Consider the following 20,079-nt stretch of genomic DNA (forward strand, 5'->3'; position numbering starts at 1 on the left):
GAAAACTCCTGGCATATCAATTTATGATGTCCCTTCTAAGTGCCAATATAAGTGTGGTCTTTGGCTGCCCACACCTGCCCCTTCACTCGGCTGACAATATCATGTCAAATTCTGGAATTATTAGATGACAAAAACACAAAATGCATAACAGCATTAAACATACTTACTCTGATTCTATTATTTTTTGCTTCAGTGCAATCAAAGCTGCAACGTATTCATTCAGATTCTGTAATATGAATAATAAAACAAAGAATCAATACAAAAATGAACACTGAAATTTGGGGTAGCACAAATGTAAAAATTGTGGCAATAGTGTATTTTTTTCTAGATTTCTTTAATCTAATTTAGAATTCCTATTGTCAACGCCAAAAGTAGTGTAAACCAAAACATTCTGAAAACACTTATTATTCAGAGACTAGGGGGTATATTCAATTGAAGTTGAAAGCTGCAGTCTGTCAAAAAGACGGCAGTTTTCGACTTTTTTATGTCAGAAGGGGTTCCGACCTATTCAATCTAACCCCAAATTTTTCAGCAAGTCGAGGAATTCGACTTGTCGAAAAGCACATGGATCGGCGGAATAGCTGCCGATCCATGTGCTTGTGTCGAAAACGGGGCCAAAAAAAGACAGGTGTTGGCCCCCTTTTCGACCATCTCAATTCGACTTTAAAAAAAGTCGAGGTGAGATGGGGAGAGCAGTGCCGGAGACAGGGAGAGCAGCGCCGGAGGATGTCACAGCCGCCGCTAACAGCAGCGTCCACCCGGCTCCAGCAGCGCTGCTCTCCCCCGTCTCCCCTCCCGCATCTCAATTCGACTTTTTTAAAAGTCGAATTGAGATGTCATTGAATAGCCCAGGTCGGATCCATTCTGACAAATGAATGTCGGAATGGATCAGACTTCAATTGAATATACCCCTAAGGGGCATATGCAATTAACTGCTACAAATTGATCCTCCCGGATATTCAGAAGTCCCGAAGCGTGGTCACACTTATCGGAAATTTCTTTTCGGGTCTCAACTGACCCGAAAACAAGTCATAGATAATAAGCCCTATTTTCTCAATCGCAAAAACAAACACAGAATCCGTCATAAGTTCAGAGACCTATGTGTTATCGCCGGATAATAGGGTAAAAAAAAAAAAAAAAAAAAAGGGGGGTGGGAGTTAACTGAACAGCCCAAAGCGAAATATTGATTAAATAAATTGCGATAAAACCCTGTTAATTTTTCTCCCACAAAAAATATTGGGGCTAAATGAGGATGCCCCTAAATGTAATAACCAAAGGATCATCAAATTAAATATGTAGGGGACCTTGGCCTAACTGTTGACAGGAGAAGTCGTCTTTTCTAGTAGCTCCTGCAGCTTACTATTTAAAAAAAGGGCATTGGGTGTTTTTCCCTGCCCTATTTCCCCGAGGGTCCGACTCAGTCACAGTCTGCCTGGCTTCTTTTGTCTGACGCTTCTCTAGCCTGCACTCAACAAGCTGCTGCATCCTGGTGGTTGTGTTCACAGCTGCCACTGGGCCCACCTGTAGCCTCCTCAATCTGTACCCAGGAGATCCATATATAGGCTGCCCCCTGCGCACACTGCTGCAGGATGGCAGCTTCTCCTACAGGGGCCATAGCGCCTAAACTGGGGAGGCGCTGTCGCCATTTTGAGTTCTTCAAAATTTTGAAGGCTGCTCAAAAGACATCATCTCTTTCCACACAGTAACTGTAGGTCCCTTAAATATCTACTAAGCTGCACTTTTGAACACTACAATTTCAGCCTGAGAGTCAGCTTGTCTTCTCTAGCTGGCAGCGGTCTGAGAAGGCGAGCACTGCAGTGGCTATGGAAGCAGTCCCGTTGCCGCCATACAAGACATTTCACACTCAACGGTCGGTTTATTGCAAGAATAGGGTGGCCCTGCTAGACCTCTGGTACGTGGTGGATGTACGCTTGCGGAACTCTCCCAGTAGTGATCTTCAAATGCTGCAGCCTTAGCTACCTACTGTATTCATTTCCCAGACTAATGTATCCCGAGTGAAGTTCTTTCACCTGCCCATGTGACAATCCTTGTGGTAAATCCTTCTTAAACACCTACTTTCCTGACCGCTATGTTCTTCAACTCTTTTCACCCCCTTCCACACCCATTCTGTTTTTGCTGACGGGCGTAGTATCATCATTTCAGCTCGCTACCCCTGGGATAGCGAGGCAACCTAACCCTTTACGCCACTAAACTTGATTACTATGTGTGCGATATGTGCGATAACAGGGATCACTTTAGAAAGGAGATTGGGCGTGATATATCATTTGAATACCACCATGAATGTCTATTTGGCGTTTTCAGTTGATTAAGGCTCCAAGGAAGTGTTTTGTGCATCAGCGGGCACTAGATGGCGCCCGATGAAGTAATTCACGTGTTGCTCCATTCAGGGACGCACACAGTCGCCAGTGCTGACGTTCTGTTGTTCCGTCATTTTGATGGGCTGGTAACTAGTGTAATTATAAATAAAAGATACTTACTCCCTGGGGCCTCTTACAAATCATGCAGATACACTATAGATAGCTAGTAAAGTGATCAGCATAAGACAAGTCTGCCCCCCCTGCCATGACTTAAGTTTAAATTCTCTGGGGGACTTCAATGCAATGTGCTACCAGACATCAACATGAAGTCCAGTACACATATTACATTACAATTATGGTTACAACCTTCACTAGAACATTCCAAAGGAACTTCAAAGCCACTGCACAGAATTGAATTGCTCCCCTCTAATTAGGGCTAGATTCAAATACCCACGAGTACTGCAGTGTGACCTAACGTGGTAATCCATAGACATGTTTTAATAAAAACAAAAATGGGATATTCAATTACAAACATCAAGACACATGTTAATTTTGCAGTGTGGTCTATGTGAAGAGTATGAAGGAGTTGGGAAATCATCCTGTGCATCAATAAAAGTGTTACATAATATAGCAAGTCACCATAAGGATGGTGTAGGCTAATTTTAGTTGCAATAACAAATGTGTAGGAGGGTGTTATAAGGTTTGACATGGTTGAAATGTACAACTTTTATTAATGAATGAAAAATAACCAGCGGGTATATTTCATTAAAATAAAAGCGTTTTAGAGTATTTTGGGGTACATTTTTATGTGTCTATAGTATCTGGTTACTTTGCATAAACAAGTAGTAAACTACAGATAAACCAAAGCAAAAAAACAACACAAACATTTTCCATCAAAACAATACTGTACGTCAACATAAACATTATTAAATGACATGAAAAAAAAGCTGTTTTTACTGCCCATATTTTATTATTTACTATTTAAATACAAGATTAGTCAATAAAAGGGGTGTATCAGATGTACTGCATTATATTCTGATATTTTACTATTAAAAAAAAAAAAAGGAAGCTATCCCCAATTTAAGGTATGCACAGTAAAAGCCGATATTTCTCACATTCAATGCTGCATTAACTTATACTATTTTCTAATAGAACAGCAAAAAGTAATGGCTGCCGGAAACAATGTGTGAACTTGTTCACAGCTGATTGAATCTGTGCATTAGTTTAAAACCACGCACATTCTCATTAAATTGTAGTTATAGGTGCAGATCTCACAAACTTGTTATTTTGACATAACAAGTGAACACTGTCCTGTCATAGCATTTACAAAAGGCAAATCAGTATGCCTATTATGCTTACTTTGACATTTGAGATCATACAGAGGTATGGGAATTGATGGAATTTTAACTTATTTAAGAAAAAAAAAAGTAACAAATAAGTTTACATATTATTGTAGAGAAATGTATCTCCTTCAGAAACAAATATAACGGAACAGTCTGTGGGCATCCTATATAATAAATAGCTAAGGCTGCTCCATGCCTCTATTGTGTGTGCCCGCGGCCACTTGAGGCCGTCACAGCTGAAAGTGATAATGCAGGGATTAGTTACAGCCTGCTGCTAATTGATTCAAAAATACTGATCTGTTTCACACTTGCTGCATATGGAGAGAGGGTGCTGGGGAGAGAGAGTGGGAGTAGGGGTAGGTATTTGGTATAGCAGTTGTCATTTATAACGACCTATACATAAAGCTACCGCTGCTCCTTACCTCTGTAGTGCTGCGGTGGCCGTCACTGAAAGCTACCTGACGGAGCTACCTTCAGTACACACACACACACACACAAAACAGAGGTACACTGCACCCCCCCACCATATACTGCCCCTATATACACTGTGCCCCCATCTTCATCCATATACTGTACCCCCATACCTCTCCATATTGTGACACTATAGACATGGCACCCCCCTCCTTCATATACTGGGTTATGTGGATGATGCTTGAGTAATTAATACCTGCTGTAAAGCTGTACAATTTAGGCAGGATCCTGCAGCCTCTGAAGCAATGCCAGCAGCCTTTGAGTGGGTCTCCCCAGGCATCATGATGAGGATCACCTATCCTCTTTGGACAGTGGGGAATACAGAAACTACACCTGAAAAATAACCAAAATTGCAAAAAATAAAAAGACTGTAAACATAATTAACTTTTAAAAAAGGCCTTAAGTACAGACTATACATTTTAATTGTGTCTCCAAAGTAAATTACATACAATAATCTAGCACACACAGAGTACGAAAGCATATTATTAATATTTAAAACCACCAACTGCACTGTATAAAGGCTCTCACTTTATAATAAGAATTTACTTACCGATAATTCTATTTCTCGTAGTCCGTAGTGGATGCTGGGGACTCCGTCAGGACCATGGGGAATAGCGGCTCCGCAGGAGACAGGGCACAAAAGTAAAAGCTTTAGGATCAGGTGGTGTGCACTGGCTCCTCCCCCTATGACCCTCCTCCAAGCCTCAGTTAGGATACTGTGCCCGGACGAGCGTACACAATAAGGAAGGATTTTGAATCCCGGGTAAGACTCATACCAGCCACACCAATCACACTGTACAACCTGTGATCTGAACCCAGGTAACAGCATGATAACAGCGGAGCCTCTGAAAAGATGGCTCACAACAATAATAACCCGATTTTTGTAACAATAACTATGTACAAGTATTGCAGACAATCCGCACTTGGGATGGGCGCCCAGCATCCACTACGGACTACGAGAAATAGAATTATCGGTAAGTAAATTCTTATTTTCTCTAACGTCCTAAGTGGATGCTGGGGACTCCGTCAGGACCATGGGGATTATACCAAAGCTCCCAAACGGGCGGGAGAGTGCGGATGACTCTGCAGCACCGAATGAGAGAACTCCAGGTCCTCCTCAGTCAGGGTGTGCCCCTGACCAAGTATCAGCTCGGCAAAGTTGTAAAGCCGAGAGCCCTCGGGCAGCCGCCCAAGATGAGCCCACCTTCCTTGTGAAATGGGCATTTACATATTTTGGCTGTGGCAGGCCTGCCACAGAATGTGCAAGCTGAATTGTACTACACATCCAACTAGCAATCGTCTGCTTAGAAGCAAGAGCACCCAGTTTGTTGGGTGCATACAGGATAACAGCAAGTCAGTTTTCCTGACTCCAGTCGTCCTGGAAACTATATTTTCAGGGCCCTGACAACATCTAGCAACTTGGAGTCCTCCAAGTCCCTAGTAGCCGCAGGTACCACAATAAGCTGGTTCAGGTGAAACACTGACACCACCTTAGGGAGAAACTGGGGACGAGTCCGCAGCTCTGCCCTGTCCGAATGGACAATCAGATATGGGCTTTTGTGAGACAAACGCCGCCAATTCTGACACTCGCCTGGCCGAGGCCAGGGCCAACCGCATGGTCACTTTCCCTGTGAAATATTTCAAATCCACAGATTTGAGCGGTTTAAACCAATGTGATTTGAGGAATCCCAGAACTACGTTGAGATCCCACAGTGCCACTGGAGGCACAAAAGGGGGTTGTATATGCAGCACTCCCTTGACAAACTTCTGGACTTCAGGAACTGAAGCCAATTCTTTTTTGGAAGAAAATCGACAGGGCCGAAATTGGAACCTTAATGGACCCCAATTTGAGGCCCATAGACACTCCTGTTTGCAGGAATGCAGGAAACGACCGAGTTGAAATTTCTTCGTGGGGCCTTCCTGGCCTCACACCACGCAACATATTTTCGCCACATGTGGTGATAATGTTGTGCGGTCACCTCCTTCCTGGTTTTGACCAGGGTAGGAATGACCTCTTCCGGAATGCCTTTTTCCCTTAGGATCCGGCGTTCAACCGCCATGCCGTCAAACGCAGCCGCGGTAAGTCTTGGAACAGACATGGTACTTGCTGAAACAAGTCCCTTCTTAGCGGCAGAGGCCATGAGTCCTCTGTGAGCATCTCTTGAAGTTCCGGGTACCAAGTCCTTCTTGGCCAATCCGGAGCCACGAGTATAGTTCTTACTCCTCTACGTATAATTCTCAATACCTTGGGTATGAGAAGCAGAGGAGGTAAGACATACACCGACTGGTACACCCACGGTGTTACCAGAACGTCCACAGCTATTGCCTGAGGGTCTTTTGACCTGGCGCAATACTTGTCCAGTTTTTTGTTCAGGCGGGACGCCATCATGTCCACCTTTGGTCTTTCCCAACGGTTCACAATCATGTGGAAGACTTCCCGATGAAGTCCCCACTCTCCCGGGTGGAGGTTGTGCTGAGGAAGTCTGCTTCCCAGTTGTCCACTCCCGGAATGAACACTGCTGACAGTGCTATCACATGATTTTCCGCCCAGCGAAAAATCCTTGCAGTTTCTGCCATTGCCCTCCTGCTTCTTGTGCCGCCCTGTCTGTTTACGTGGGCGACTGCCGTGTTGTTGTCCCACTGGATCAATACCGGCTGACCTTGAAGCAGAGGTCTTGCTAAGCTTAGAGCATTGTAAATTGCCCTTAGCTCCAGTATATTTATGTGGAGAAAAGTCTCCAGACTTGATCACACTCCCTGGAAATTTTTTCCTTGTGCGACTGCTCCCCAGCCTCTCAGGCTGGCCTCCGTGGTCACCAGCATCCAATCCTGAATGCCGAATCTGCGGCCCTCTAGAAGATGAGCACTCTGTAACCACCACAGGAGAGACACCCTTGTCCTTGGAGATAGGGTTATCCGCTGATGCATCTGAAGATGCGATCCGGACCATTTGTCCAGCCGATCCCACTGAAAAGTTCTTGCGTGGAATCTGACGAATGGAATCGCTTCCTAATAAGCCACCATTTTTCCCAGGACTCTTGTGCAATGATGCACTGACACTTTTCCTGGTTTTAGGAGGTTCCTGACTAGCTCGGATAACTCCCTGGCTTTCTCCTCCGGGAGAAACACCTTTTTCTGGACTGTGTCCAGAACCATCCCTAGGAACAGCAGACGTGTCGTCGGAAACGGCTGCGATTTTGGATATTTAAAATCCACCCGTGCTGTCGTAGAACTACTTGAGATAGTGCTACTCCGACTTCCAACTGTTCTCTGGACCCTGCCCTTATCAGGAGATCGTCCAAGTAAGGGATAATTAAGACGCCTTTTCTTTGAAGAAGAATCATCCTTTCGGCCATTACTTTGGTAAAGACCCGGGGTGCCGTGGACAATCCAAACGGCAGCGTCTGAAACTGATAGTGACAGTTCCGTACCACGAACCTGAGGTACCCTTGGTGAGAAGGGCAATTTGGGACATGGAGGTAAGCAACCTTGATGTCCAGGGACACCCTATTGGTTCGCTATCACTGCTCTGAGTGACTCCATCTTGATTTGAACCTTTGTATGTAAGTGTTCAAAGATTATCCATTTAGAATAGGTCTCACCGAGCCGTCCGGCTTCAGTACCACAATATAGTGTGGAATAATACCCCTTTCCTTGTTGTAGGAGGGGTACTTTGATTATCACCTGCTGGGAATACAGCTTGTGAATTGTTTCCAATACTGCCTCCCTGTCGGAGGAAGACGTTGGTAAAACAGACATCAGGAGCCTGCGAGGGGGAGACGTCTCGAATTTCCAATCTGTACCCCTGGGATACTACTTGTAGGATCCAGGGGTCCACTTGCGAGTGAGCCCACTACGCGCTGAAACTCTTGAGACGACCCCCCACCGCACCGGAGTCCGCTTGTACGGCCCCAGCGTCATGCTGAGGACTTAGTAGAAGCGGTGGAGGGCTCTGTTCCTGGGAATGGGCTGCCTGCTGCAGTCTTCTTCCCTTTCCTCTATCCCTGGGCAGATATGACTGGCCTTTTGCCCGCTTGCCCTTATGGGGACGAAAGGACTGAGGCTGAAAAGACGGTGTCTTTTTCTGCTGAGATGTGACTTGGGGTAAAAAAGGTGGATTTTCCAGCTGTTGCCGTGGCCACCAGGTCCGATGGACCGACCCCAAATAACTCCTCCCCTTTATACGGCAATACTTCCATGTGCCGTTTGGAATCTGCATCACCTGACCACTGTCGTGTCCATAAACATCTTCTGGCAGATATGGACATCGCACTTACTCTTGATGCCAGAGTGCAAATATCCCTCTGTGCATCTCGCATATATAGAAATGCATCCTTTAAATGCTCTATAGTCAATAAAATACTGTCCCTGTCAAGGGTATCAATATTTTCAGTCAGGGAATCCGACCAAGCCACCCCAGCGCTGCACATCCAGGTTGAGGCGATCGCTGGTCGCAGTATAACACCAGTATGTGTGTATATACCTTTTTAGGATATTTTCCAGCCTCTCAGCTGGCTCCTTGAGGGCGGCCCTATCTGGAGACGGTACCGCCACTTGTTTTGATAAGCGTGTGAGCGCCTTATCCACCCTAAAGGGTGTTTCTGGCGGGAAAAGGTATACCGCCAATAATTTTCTATCGGGGGAAACCCACTCATCATCACCCACTTCATTTAATTTATCTGATTCAGGAAAAACTACAGGTAGTTTTTTCACACCCCACATAATACCCTTCTTTGTGGTACTTGTAGTATCAGAAATATGTAACACCTCCTTCATTGCCCTTAACATGTAACGTGTGGCCCTAAAGGAAAATACGTTTGTTTCTTCACCGTCGACACTGGAGTCAGTGTCTGTGTCGACCGACTGAGGTAAATGAGCGTTTTACAGCCCCTGACGGTGTTTGAGACGCCTGGACAGGTACTAATTTGTTTGCCGGCCGTCTCATGTCGTCAACCGACCTTGCAGCGTGTTGACATTATCACGTAATTCCTTAAATAAGCCATCCATTCCGGTGTCGACTCCCTAGAGAGTGACATCACCATTTCAGGCAATTGCTCCGCCTCCTCACCAACATCGTCCTCATACATGTCAACACACACGTACCGACACACAGCACACACACACACACACACACACAGGGAATGCTCTGATAGAGGACAGGACCCCACTAGCCCTTTGGGGAGACAGAGGGAGAGTTTGCCAGCACACACCAAAAACGCTATAATTATACAGGGACAACCTTTATATAAGTGTTTTTCCCTTATAGCATTTTAATATATATATACATATCGCCAAATAAGTGCCCCCCCTCTCTGTTTTAACCCTGTTTCTGTAGTGCAGTGCAGGGGAGAGCCTGGGAGCCTTCCCACCAGCATTTCTGTGAGGGAAAATGGCGCTGTGTGCTGAGGAGAATAGGCCCCGCCCCCTTTTCGGCGGGCTTCTTCTCCCGTTTTACTGAGACCTGGCAGGGGTTAAATACATCCATATAGCCCCCAGGGGCTATATGTGATGTATTTTTAGCCAGAATAAGGTACTATCATTGCTGCCCAGGGCGCCCCCCCCCCCCAGCGCCCTGCACCCTCAGTGACCGCTGCTATGAAGTGTGCTGACAACAATGGCGCACAGCTGCAGTGCTGTGCGCTACCTTATGAAGACTGAAGAGTCTTCTGCCGCCGGTTTCTGGACCTCTTCACTTTTCGGCATCTGCAAGGGGGTCGGCGGCGCGGCTCCGGGACGAACCCCAGGGTGAGACCTGTGTTCCGACTCCCTCTGGAGCTAATGGTGTCCAGTAGCCTAAGAAGCCAATCCATCCTGCACGCAGGTGAGTTCACTTCTCTCCCCTAAGTCCCTCGTAGCAGTGAGCCTGTTGCCAGCAGGACTCACTGAAAATAAAAAACCTAACAAAACTTTTACTCTAAGCAGCTCTTTAGGAGAGCCACTTAGATTGCACCCTTCTCGGCCGGGCACAAAATCTTAACTGAGGCTTGGAGGAGGGTCATAGGGGGAGGAGCCAGTGCACACCACCTGATCCTAAAGCTTTTACTTTTGTGCCCTGTCTCCTGCGGAGCCGCTATTCCCCATGGTCCTGACGGAGTCCCCAGCATCCACTTAGGACGTTAGAGAAAAAATATTTTTATATACTGATCATTTTAAAATTCCCCCCCCAAAAACCCTTGCAAACGTATTTGCGTCAAAAATAAATCTGCATGAAATTTGTTTTCTCAACCTTCTAAAAACACAAAAATGGATTGGGCTACCGCCGAGATTTTGCACGTGCTGCTCCCTTTCTCTGGAAATTTCTACTTCTTCCCCTCAGACTCTCCACCCCTCTAAAATACTTCAAATGGGCTCTCAAGACCCACTGCTTCACCAAACCCCGCCGTCTCTCATCTTAAGCTCTCTGTGGCCTACACTCACTTTCTACCCCATCTGTGTCACTCCTGTCTGTTTGCCCCTCCACTTTGGAACGCAAGCTAGGTCTCTTACCTACCTTTTTTTCAATACTTTTACCTATGTTTTTTTCAATACTTTTGACGGCACAAAGTGGCCGATTCAGACCCGATTGCTGCTGTGCGTTTTTCTCACAGCGGGCGATCAGGTCTGAACTGCGTATGCACCGCAATGTGCTGGAGCGATGGACTGCATCGACAGGGAGCGTCGGGATGGTGCGAAAAATTCCACTGCACCGGCCAAACGCAAGGAAACTGACAGGAAGAGGGCGTTTGTGGGTGGCAACTGACCGTTTTTGAGAAGTGTACGGAAAAACATAGGCGGGACCAGGCATTTGGAGGGAGGATTCCCGACATCAGCTCCGGCCACGATCATCGCAGCGGCTGAGTGCTGGTCTGTGCAGAGACTACACAAACTTCTGTTTGTGGACCCTTCCTGCACATGCGATCGCACCCCTGCACAGCGATTTCCCCCTCCCCCTGTAGGCAGCGACTACAAGATCGCAGGGATGCAAAAAACGCACCCTAGCAATCAGGTCTGAATTAGCCCCCAAATCCCTTGGTTTTCTGCCACCCTGATACTTATATCAGTGCTGTCTGCTGACACAGCTATGTTTATATACCCTGGTTGGGATCGGGTGACCGGCAGTCGGGATCCCGGCTGCCAGCGGTGTTGAGGGACGAGCGCAATGAAACGCCACAGGTTCTAATTCCATTCTATGGGTGTCATGGACACCCATGAGTGTGGATAGTCCCCGTTAGTCAGCATCCCGACTGTCGGGATTTCGGCGTCGGTATACTGACCGTCAGGATCCCGACCGCCGGTAACATGATTACATCCCATATACCAGTCATATATTGTATCTACTACTACTGCTACTCTTTCCTGCATGAAGGTCCGATGGGCGATTTCGTTGACGACCCATGGAAGTATCTTCAGCAACATAGTGGGAACATAATGGATCATTTTAATAATTTGTCATTCGGATCTGCCGGCATTGGGCAAATCATCAAAAAATAAATAAAATAAAAAATAACTAATGTGTACAGAGCTGAAGATGATAAATGAAAGTTTGCTTTTACTTGTTCGCAGCACTTTCAGTGATAATTCATAACTTGATATATCACCAATACTTCATCACTTTGGCCTCTTTTAAGGTTAACCAATAACAAGGTAGACAAGGTCTTAGTGAAATATTCTGTAGTTTTTTTTTTTTTCTTCGTTTTTTTGTAAAGAGTAGTATTGTGGGGGGTTTTAATGAACATATACTCAACATTAGAAAGCTAGGAATAGGAAATTAAATGTGTCTGAGAATAAAAATACAAAAAAAGATTGGTATGAATAAATGTCAGAATATGGGGGTCAATTGAATCCTGTGCGGATTGAACAGCGCCCGGAATTAACGTCCGGTGCTATTTAATACAGCGTTATGAGACGTCTGACCAGAGGATTTCTTCTCACAGCCCTCCAGGGGTATGAGCAGAAATCTGACAAAAGTTCTGGCGCAATGCTGTTTTTTGCCCTAAGCATGGCAGAAACAGTATTGCGCCGGGAACTTAAGTCGCAGAATTCCAGTTCTTGCGACAAAAACACAGTCAGCGAGAACCTACAATACCTACATAATAGCATGCTAAACTGAATAGCACCGATAGCTTATTCCTGGCACTATTCAATCCGCGCTGAATTGAATTGACCACATGGACTTGTATATAGACTCAGAGAATGACATTTGTACAGTTGTTCCAAAGGTCTTTTAAAAACTATTTTGGAATCCTCTAATTCCATAAAAATAAGATTTTACTTACCGGTAAATCTATTTCTCGTAGTCCGTAGTGGATGCTGGGGACTCCGTAAGGACCGTGGGGAATAGACGGGCTCCGCAGGAGACATGGGCACTTCAAGAAAGAATTTAGATTCTGGTGTGCTCTGGCTCCTCCCTGTATGTCCCTCCTCCAGACCTCAGTTAGAGAAACTGTGCCCAGAAGAGCTGACAGTACAGGGAAAGGATTTTGGTAATCCAGGGCAAGATTCATACCAGCCACACCGTATAACTTGAGATAAACATACCCAGTCAACAGTATGAACAACAACAGAGCAACAGGTCAACCCTGATGCAACCATAACATAACCTTTATTTAAGCAATAACTATATACAAGCATTGCAGAAGAAGTCCGCACTTGGGACGGGCGCCCAGCATCCACTACGGACTACGAGAAATAGATTTACCGGTAAGTAATATCTTATTCTCTAACGTCCTAGTGGATGCTGGGGACTCCGTAAGGACCATGGGGATTATACCAAAGTTCCCAAACGGGCGGGAGAGTGCGGATGACTCTGCAGCACCGATTGAGCAAACACTAGGTCCTCCTCGGCCAGGGTATCAAACTTGTAGAACTTTGCAAAAGTGTTTGAACCTGACCAAGTAGCCGCTCGGCAAAGTTGCAATGCCGAGACCCCTCGGCAGCCGCCCAAGAAGAGCCCACCTTCCTAGTGGAATGGGCCTGAACTGATTTTGGCAGCGGCAATCCAGCCGCCGAATGAGCCTGCTGAATCGTGTTACAGATCCAGCGAGCAATAGTCTGCTTTGAAGCAGGAGCACCAAGTTTGTTGGAAGCAGACAGGATAAACAAATACTCTGTTTTCCTGACCCTAGCCGTTCTGGCTACATAAACCTTCAAAGCCCTGACTACATCAAGCAACTCGGAATCCTCCAAGTCCGTAGTAGCCACAGGCACCACAATAGGTTGGTTTATTTGAAAGGATGAAACCACTTTTGGCAGAAATTGTGGACGGGTCCGCAATTCTGCTCTATCCGCATGGAAAATCAGATAGGGGCTTTTATGTGACAAAGCCGCCAACTCTGACACACGCCTAGCCGAAGCCAAGGCTAATAGCATGACCACCTTCCACGTGAGATATTTCAACTCCACCGTTTTGAGTGGTTCAAACCAGTGGGATTTCAGGAAACTCAACACCACGTTAAGATCCCAAGGTGCCACTGGAGGCACAAAAGGGGGCTGAATATGCAGCACTCCCTTTACAAACGTCTGAACTTCAGGTAGAGAAGTCAACTCCTTTTGAAAGAAAATGGATAGGGCCGAAATCTGGACCTTAATGGACCCCAATTTTAGGTCCAAATTCACTCCTGACTGTAGGAAGTGAAGGAAACGGCACAGCTGGAATTCCTCCGTAGGGGCATTCCTGGCCTCACACCAAGCAACATATTTTCGCCATATACGGTGATAATGTTGAGCTGTCACGTCCTTCCTAGCCTTTATCAGCGTAGGAATGACCTCCTCCGGAATGCCTTTCTCCGCTAGGATCCGGCGTTCAACCGCCATGCTGTCAAACGCAGCCGCGGTAAGTCTTGGAACAGACAGGGCCCCTGTTGCAACAAGTCCTGTCTTAGAGGAAGAGGCCACGGGTCCTCTGTGAGCATTTCTTGCAGATCTGGATACCAAGTCCTTTGCGGCCAATCTGGAACAATGAGTATCGTTCTCACTCCTCTTTTTCTTATTATTCTCAGCACCTTGGGTATGAGAGGAAGAGGAGGAAATACATAGACCGACTGGAACACCCACGGTGTCACCAGGGCGTCTACAGCTATCGCCTGAGGGTCTCTTGACCTGGCGCAATACCTCTGTAGTTTTTTGTTGAGGCGGGATGCCATCATCTCCACCTGTGGCAGTACCCACCGACTTGCAGTCTGTGCGAAGACTTCCCGATGAAGTCCCCACTCTCCCGGGTGGAGGTTGTGTCTGCTGAGGAAGTCTGCTTCCCAGTTGTCCACTCCCGGGATGAACACTGCTGACAGTGCGCTTACGTGATTTTCCGCCCAGCGAAGAATTCTGGTGGCTTCCGCCATCGCTACCCTGCTCCTTGTGCCGCCTTGTCGGTTTACATGAGCCACTGCGGTGATGGTGTCTGACTGAATCAGAACCGATTGGTCGCGAAGCAGGGTCTCCGCTTGACGTAGGGCGTTGTATACGCCCCTTAGTTCCAGGAAGTTGATGTGAAGGCAAGTCTCCTGACTTGACCACAGACCTTGGAAATTTCTTCCCTGTGTGACTGCTCCCCACCCTCGGAGGCTTGCATCCGTGGTCACCAGGACCCAGTCCTGAATGCCAAATCTGCGGCCCTCGAGAAGGTGAGCACTCTGCAGCCACCACAGGAGAGAGACCCTGGCCCTGGGGGATAGGGTGATTAACCGATGCATCTGAAGATGTGATCCGGAACACTTGTCCAGTAAGTCCCATTGAAAGGTCCTCGCATGGAACCTGCCGAAGGGAATGGCCTCGTATGATGCCACCATCCTTCCCAGGACTCGAGTGCAGTGATGCACTGACACCTGTTTTGGTTTTAATAGGTTCCTGACCAGTGTCATGAGCTCCTGAGCTCTCTCTATCGGGAGATAAACCCTTTTCTGGTCTGTGTCTAGAATCATGCCTAGGAAAGGCAGACGAGCCGTAGGAACCAACTGCGACTTTGGAATATTTAGAATCCAGCCGTGTTGCCGTTACACTTCCAGAGAAAGTGCTACGCTGATCAGCAACTGCTCTCTTGATCCTGCTTTTGAGGTGATCGTCCAATTATGGGATAATTGCGACCCCTTGCTTCCGCAGGAGTACCATCATTTCCGCCATTACCTTGGTAAATATTCTCGGTGCCGTGGAGAGACCAAACGGCAACGTCTGAAATTGGTAATGACAATCCTGTACCACAAATCTGAGGTACGCCTGATGAGGTGGATAAATGGGGTCTCAATCTCTGCTGATAAGGTATCTGTCCACGCTGCTACAGCGCTATAAAGCCATGCCGACACAATCGCCGGTCTGAGTAGAGTACCAGAATGTGTGTAAATGGACTTCAAAGTACTTTTACTGCATGTTATCTGCAGGATCCCTGAGGATAGCTGTTAAGTCAGCGCTACCTTTTGGGCAAACGTGACACCCTAGGGGAAGATTCCCATCGTACCCTGGCCCTAGTAGGTAAAGGATACTCCCTGAGAATTCTTTGTGGGAAGCTGCAGCTTCTTGTCTGGAGATTCCCGCTCTTTTTCTTCCTGAGAGGAGGGAAATTTACCTCAGCTTTCTTCCCCTTAAACATGTGTACCCTTGTGTCAGGGACAGATGAGTCATCAGTGATAAGCAAAACATTTTTTATTACAATAATCATATACAGGTTGAGTATCCCTTATCCAAAATGCTTGGGACCAGAGGTATTTTGGATATGGGATTTTTCCGTATTTTGGAATAATTGCATACCATAATGAGATATCATGGTGATGGTACCTAAGTCTAAGCACAGAATGCATTTATGTTTCATATACACCTTATACTCACAGCCTGAAGGTCATTATAGCCAATATTTTTTATAACTTTGTGCATTAAACAAAGTGTGTCTACATTCACACAATTCATTTATGTTTCATATACACCTTATACACACAGCCTGAAGGTCATATAATACAATATTTTTAATGACTTTGTGTATTAAACAAAGTTTGTGTACATTGAGCCATCAGAAAACAAAGGATTCACTATCTCACTCTCACTCAAAAAAGTCCGTATTTCGGAATATTCCGTATATCGGATATTTGGATATGGGATACTCAACCTGTATTGAATACTTTCCTGCCATTTTGGCTGTAACTTTGCATTATCGTAGTCGACACTGGAGTCAGACTCCGTGTCGATATCAGTGTCTATTATTTTGGATAGTGAGCATTGAGAGACTCTGAAGGTCTCTGTGACATAGGGACAGACATGGGTAGATTCCCTGTCTGTTCTCTAATCTTTTGTGCAATAAATTTACCTTAGCACTTAATTTCACATATCCAAAAAGGTGTCGGCGTTGTCGACGGAGACACCACTCACACACATTTGCTCCATCTCCTCCTTAGGGGAGCCTTTTACCTTAGACATGTCGACACACACGTACAGACACACCACACACTCAGGGAATGCTCATCTGAAGACAATTCCCACACAAGGCCCTTTGGAGAGACAGAGAGAAGAGTATGCCAGCACACACCCCAGCGCTATATGACCCAGGAATAACACAGCAATTTAATGTTTACCCAGTAGCGCTGTTATTATCTGCGCCGAATTATGTGCCCCCCCTCTTGTTTAAAACACTCATCTACCGTGTATCAGCAGGGGAGAGTCCGGGGAGCTTCCTCTCAGCGGTGCTGAGGAGAAAAAACATGGCGCTGGTGAGTGCTGAGGAAGAAGCCCCGCCCCCTCGACGGCGGGCTTCTGTCCCGCTTAAATATACATTTTCTTGGCGGGGGCTCATACATATATACAGTGCCCAACTGTATATATGTGTACTTTTGCCAACAGAGGTCCCAAATGCTGCCCAGGGCGCCCCCCCCCCCCCCCTGCACCCTTACAGTGACCGGAGTATGTGAGGTGTGTGGGAGCAATGGCGCACAGCTGGGGTGCTGTGCGTTTCCTCAGTGAAGAACGGAGTCTTCTGCCGCCGATTTTGAAGTCTTCTTGCTTCTCATACTCACCCGGCTTCTGTCTTCAGCCTCTGCGAGGGGGACGGCGGCGCGGCTCTGGGATCAAACGACGAGGGTGAGATCCTGTGTACGATCCCTCTGGAGCTAATGGTGTCCAGTAGCCTAAGAAGCAGGACCTAGCTTCAGAGAGTAGGGCTGCTTCTCTCCCCTCTGTCCCACGATGCAGTGAGTCTGTTGCCAGCAGAGCTCCCTGAAAATAAAAAACCTAACAAAATACTTTCTCTCAGCAAACTCAGGAGAGCTCACTGAACAGCACCCAGCTCGTCCGGGCACAGATTCAAACTGAGGTCTGGAGGAGGGACATAGAGGGAGGAGCTAGAGCACACCAGAATCTAAATTCTTTCTTAAAGTGCCCATGTCTCCTGCGGAGCCCGTCTATTCTCCATGGTCCTTACGGAGTCCCCAGCATCCACTAGGACGTTAGAGAAATAACCGCCACAATTACATAAGTGGTTCTCAACTTGGGGTGTTGGTACATCCAGGAGTACTCAAAAAAGGAGATTTATGGCAAGTACTTACCGTTGTTAAACCTCTTTCTGCAAGGGTTCCACAGGGATAACAGGGTGTAGAGTAGGATCTTGATCCGAGGCACCAACAGGCTAAAAGCTTTGACTGTTCCCAAGATGCTCAGCGCCGCCTCCTCTATAACCCTGCCTCCGTGCACAGGAGCTCAGTTTTGTTAACCAGTCCAATGCAGTAGCAGGTAAAAGACGACAACCGTTAGGAGAAGGTATCAGCGGCTAACGCCATACCAACCCAAAGAAACTAAATGCGTCAGGGTGTGCGCCCTGTGGAACCCAGTGTATCTTGCAGAAAGAGATTTAACAACGGTAAGTTCTTACCATAAATCTCCTTTTCTGCAGCGGGGTACACTGGGTTCCACAGGGTTAACATCAGGGATGTCCTAAAGCAGTTCCTCATGGGAGGGGACGCACTGTAGCAGGTATGAGAACCCGGCATCCAAAGGAAACATCCTGGGAGGCAGAAGTATCGAAGGCATAGAACCTTATGAACGTGTTCACTGAGGACCACGTAGCCGCCTTGCACAATTGTTCAAGGGTCGCACCACGGCGGGACGCCCAAGAAGGTCCAACCGACCGAGTAGAATGGGCTTTGATGGTAGCAGGAGCTGGAAGACCAGCCTGTACATAAGCTTGTGTAATCACCATTCTAATATACCTGGCCAGGGTCTGCTTATTCGCAGGCTAGCCACGTTTGTGAAAATCAAAAAGTACAAAGAGAGAATCAGACTTCCGAACGGAGGCTGTCCTCTTCACATAGATATGGAGAGCCCGTACCACATCCAAAGAGCTTTCTTTGGAGGACAAATCAGGAAAGATAAAGGCCGGAACCACAATCTCTTGATTAAGGTAGAAAGAAGACACCACCTTAGGTATTTAACCAGGGCGTGTCCGAAGAACCGCCTGGTCACTGTGAAAAATCAGAAAAGGTGACAGACAGCATAAGGCACCCAAATCTGAAACCCATCTAGCAGATGCAATAACCAGCAGAAACAAAACCTTAAGAGTAAGCCACTTAAGGTCCACAGACTCAAGAGGTTTAAACGGAGACTCTTGCAAGGCCTCCAGAACCACTGACAAATCCCAAGGAGCCACAGGCGGGACACAGGGAGGTTGAATCCGTAACACACCCCGAGTGAATGTATGAACATCAGGCAGAGTCGCAATTTTTCTCTGAAACCATACCGACAAGGCAGAAATATGAACCTTGATGGAAGCCAGACGAAGGCCTAAGTCCAGGCCACATTGCAGGAAGGCCAAATGTTTGGCTGTACAAAATTGTAAGCATCATGATGGTTAGATGTGCACCAAGTAAAGAAAGAATTCCAGACCCTATGATAAATCCAAGCCGAAGCTGGTTTACGGGCCTTCAACATGATTTGAATGACAGCCTCAGATAATCCTTTGACAATCAGAAATGAAGCTTCAAGTGCCACGCCGTCAAAGCCAGCAGGGCCAAATCCTGGTATTCACAAGGGCCCTGAACGAGGAGGTCTGGGCGTTGCGGAAGTAGAAGAGGACGCTCTATCGAGAGACCCTGCAGGTCTGAGAACCAATGTCGTCTGGCCCACGCTGGAGCGATGAGAAGTAGGATTCCTCCTTCTTGCTTGAACTTCCTTATTACCCTGGGCAGAAGTGACACCGGAGGGAACACGTATGGCAGCCGAAAGTTCCATGGAATTGCCAGTGCGTCCACGAACGCTATTTGAGAATCCCTGGTCCTTGCTCCGAAGACCGGAACCTTGTGATTGTGCCGAGACGCCATCAGGTCTACATCTGGTAGGCCCCACTTGTCCACTAAGAGTTGAAATAGTTCTGGATGGATGCTCCACTCTACGGCGTGTACGTCCTGACGACTGAGGAAGTCCGCTTCCCAGTTGAGGACCCCCTAAATGAACACTGTTGTTATGGCCGGCAGATGGCGTTCCGCCCACTGAAGAATCCTGGACACTACCATCATTGCCATGCGGCTTCAAGTGCCGCCTTGATGATTTATGTACACCACCGTGGTGGCGTTGTCCGACTGTACTTGAACAGGCCTGTTCTGTATGAGATGCTGGGCCATGTTTAGAGCATTGAACACTGCCCGCAACTCCAGAATATTTATCGGGAGGCAAGACTCCTCCCTGGTCCACCGACGCTGAAGACAGTGTTGCTCCAACACCGCTCCCCAACCCCGCAGGCTGGCGTCCGTTGTCAGAAGGACCCAGTTGGAGATCCAGAAGGGACGAGCCCTGCTCAATCGATGGTCCTGTAGCCACCAGTTCAGTGACAGACGAACCTCCGGAGACAAGGAGATCATGCGAGACGTGATCCGATGAGGTAGGCCATCCCACTTGGCAAGAATCAGCTTCTGCAGAGGGCGGGAATGAAAATGAGCGTACTCTACCATGTCGAAAGCAGACACCATGAGGCCTAGTACTTGCATCACTGAGTGTATCGACACTCG

The 20,079-nt window shown here is 47.1% G+C and overlaps 1 protein-coding gene across 2 annotated transcripts in view; it reads right to left on the reverse strand.

Moving 5' to 3' along the window:
- ICE1 (interactor of little elongation complex ELL subunit 1) overlaps positions 1 to 20,079 on the reverse strand; it is a 292,267-nt gene that overhangs the window by 256,927 nt on the left and 15,261 nt on the right. For both annotated transcript variants that reach the window (XM_063922809.1, XM_063922810.1), the window contains exons 2-3: positions 4,329 to 4,465; positions 168 to 226 (exon numbers count right to left, since the gene is read on the reverse strand). In XM_063922809.1, coding sequence (XP_063778879.1) covers positions 168 to 226; positions 4,329 to 4,415 — 146 coding nt within the window. In that variant the 5' untranslated portion in view covers positions 4,416 to 4,465. The remainder of the gene's footprint in view (positions 1 to 167; positions 227 to 4,328; positions 4,466 to 20,079) is intronic.

The sequence above is a fragment of the Pseudophryne corroboree genome, chromosome 5 (genome assembly GCF_028390025.1).
Source record: "Pseudophryne corroboree isolate aPseCor3 chromosome 5, aPseCor3.hap2, whole genome shotgun sequence".
NCBI classification, from domain to species: Eukaryota; Metazoa; Chordata; class Amphibia; order Anura; family Myobatrachidae; genus Pseudophryne; species Pseudophryne corroboree.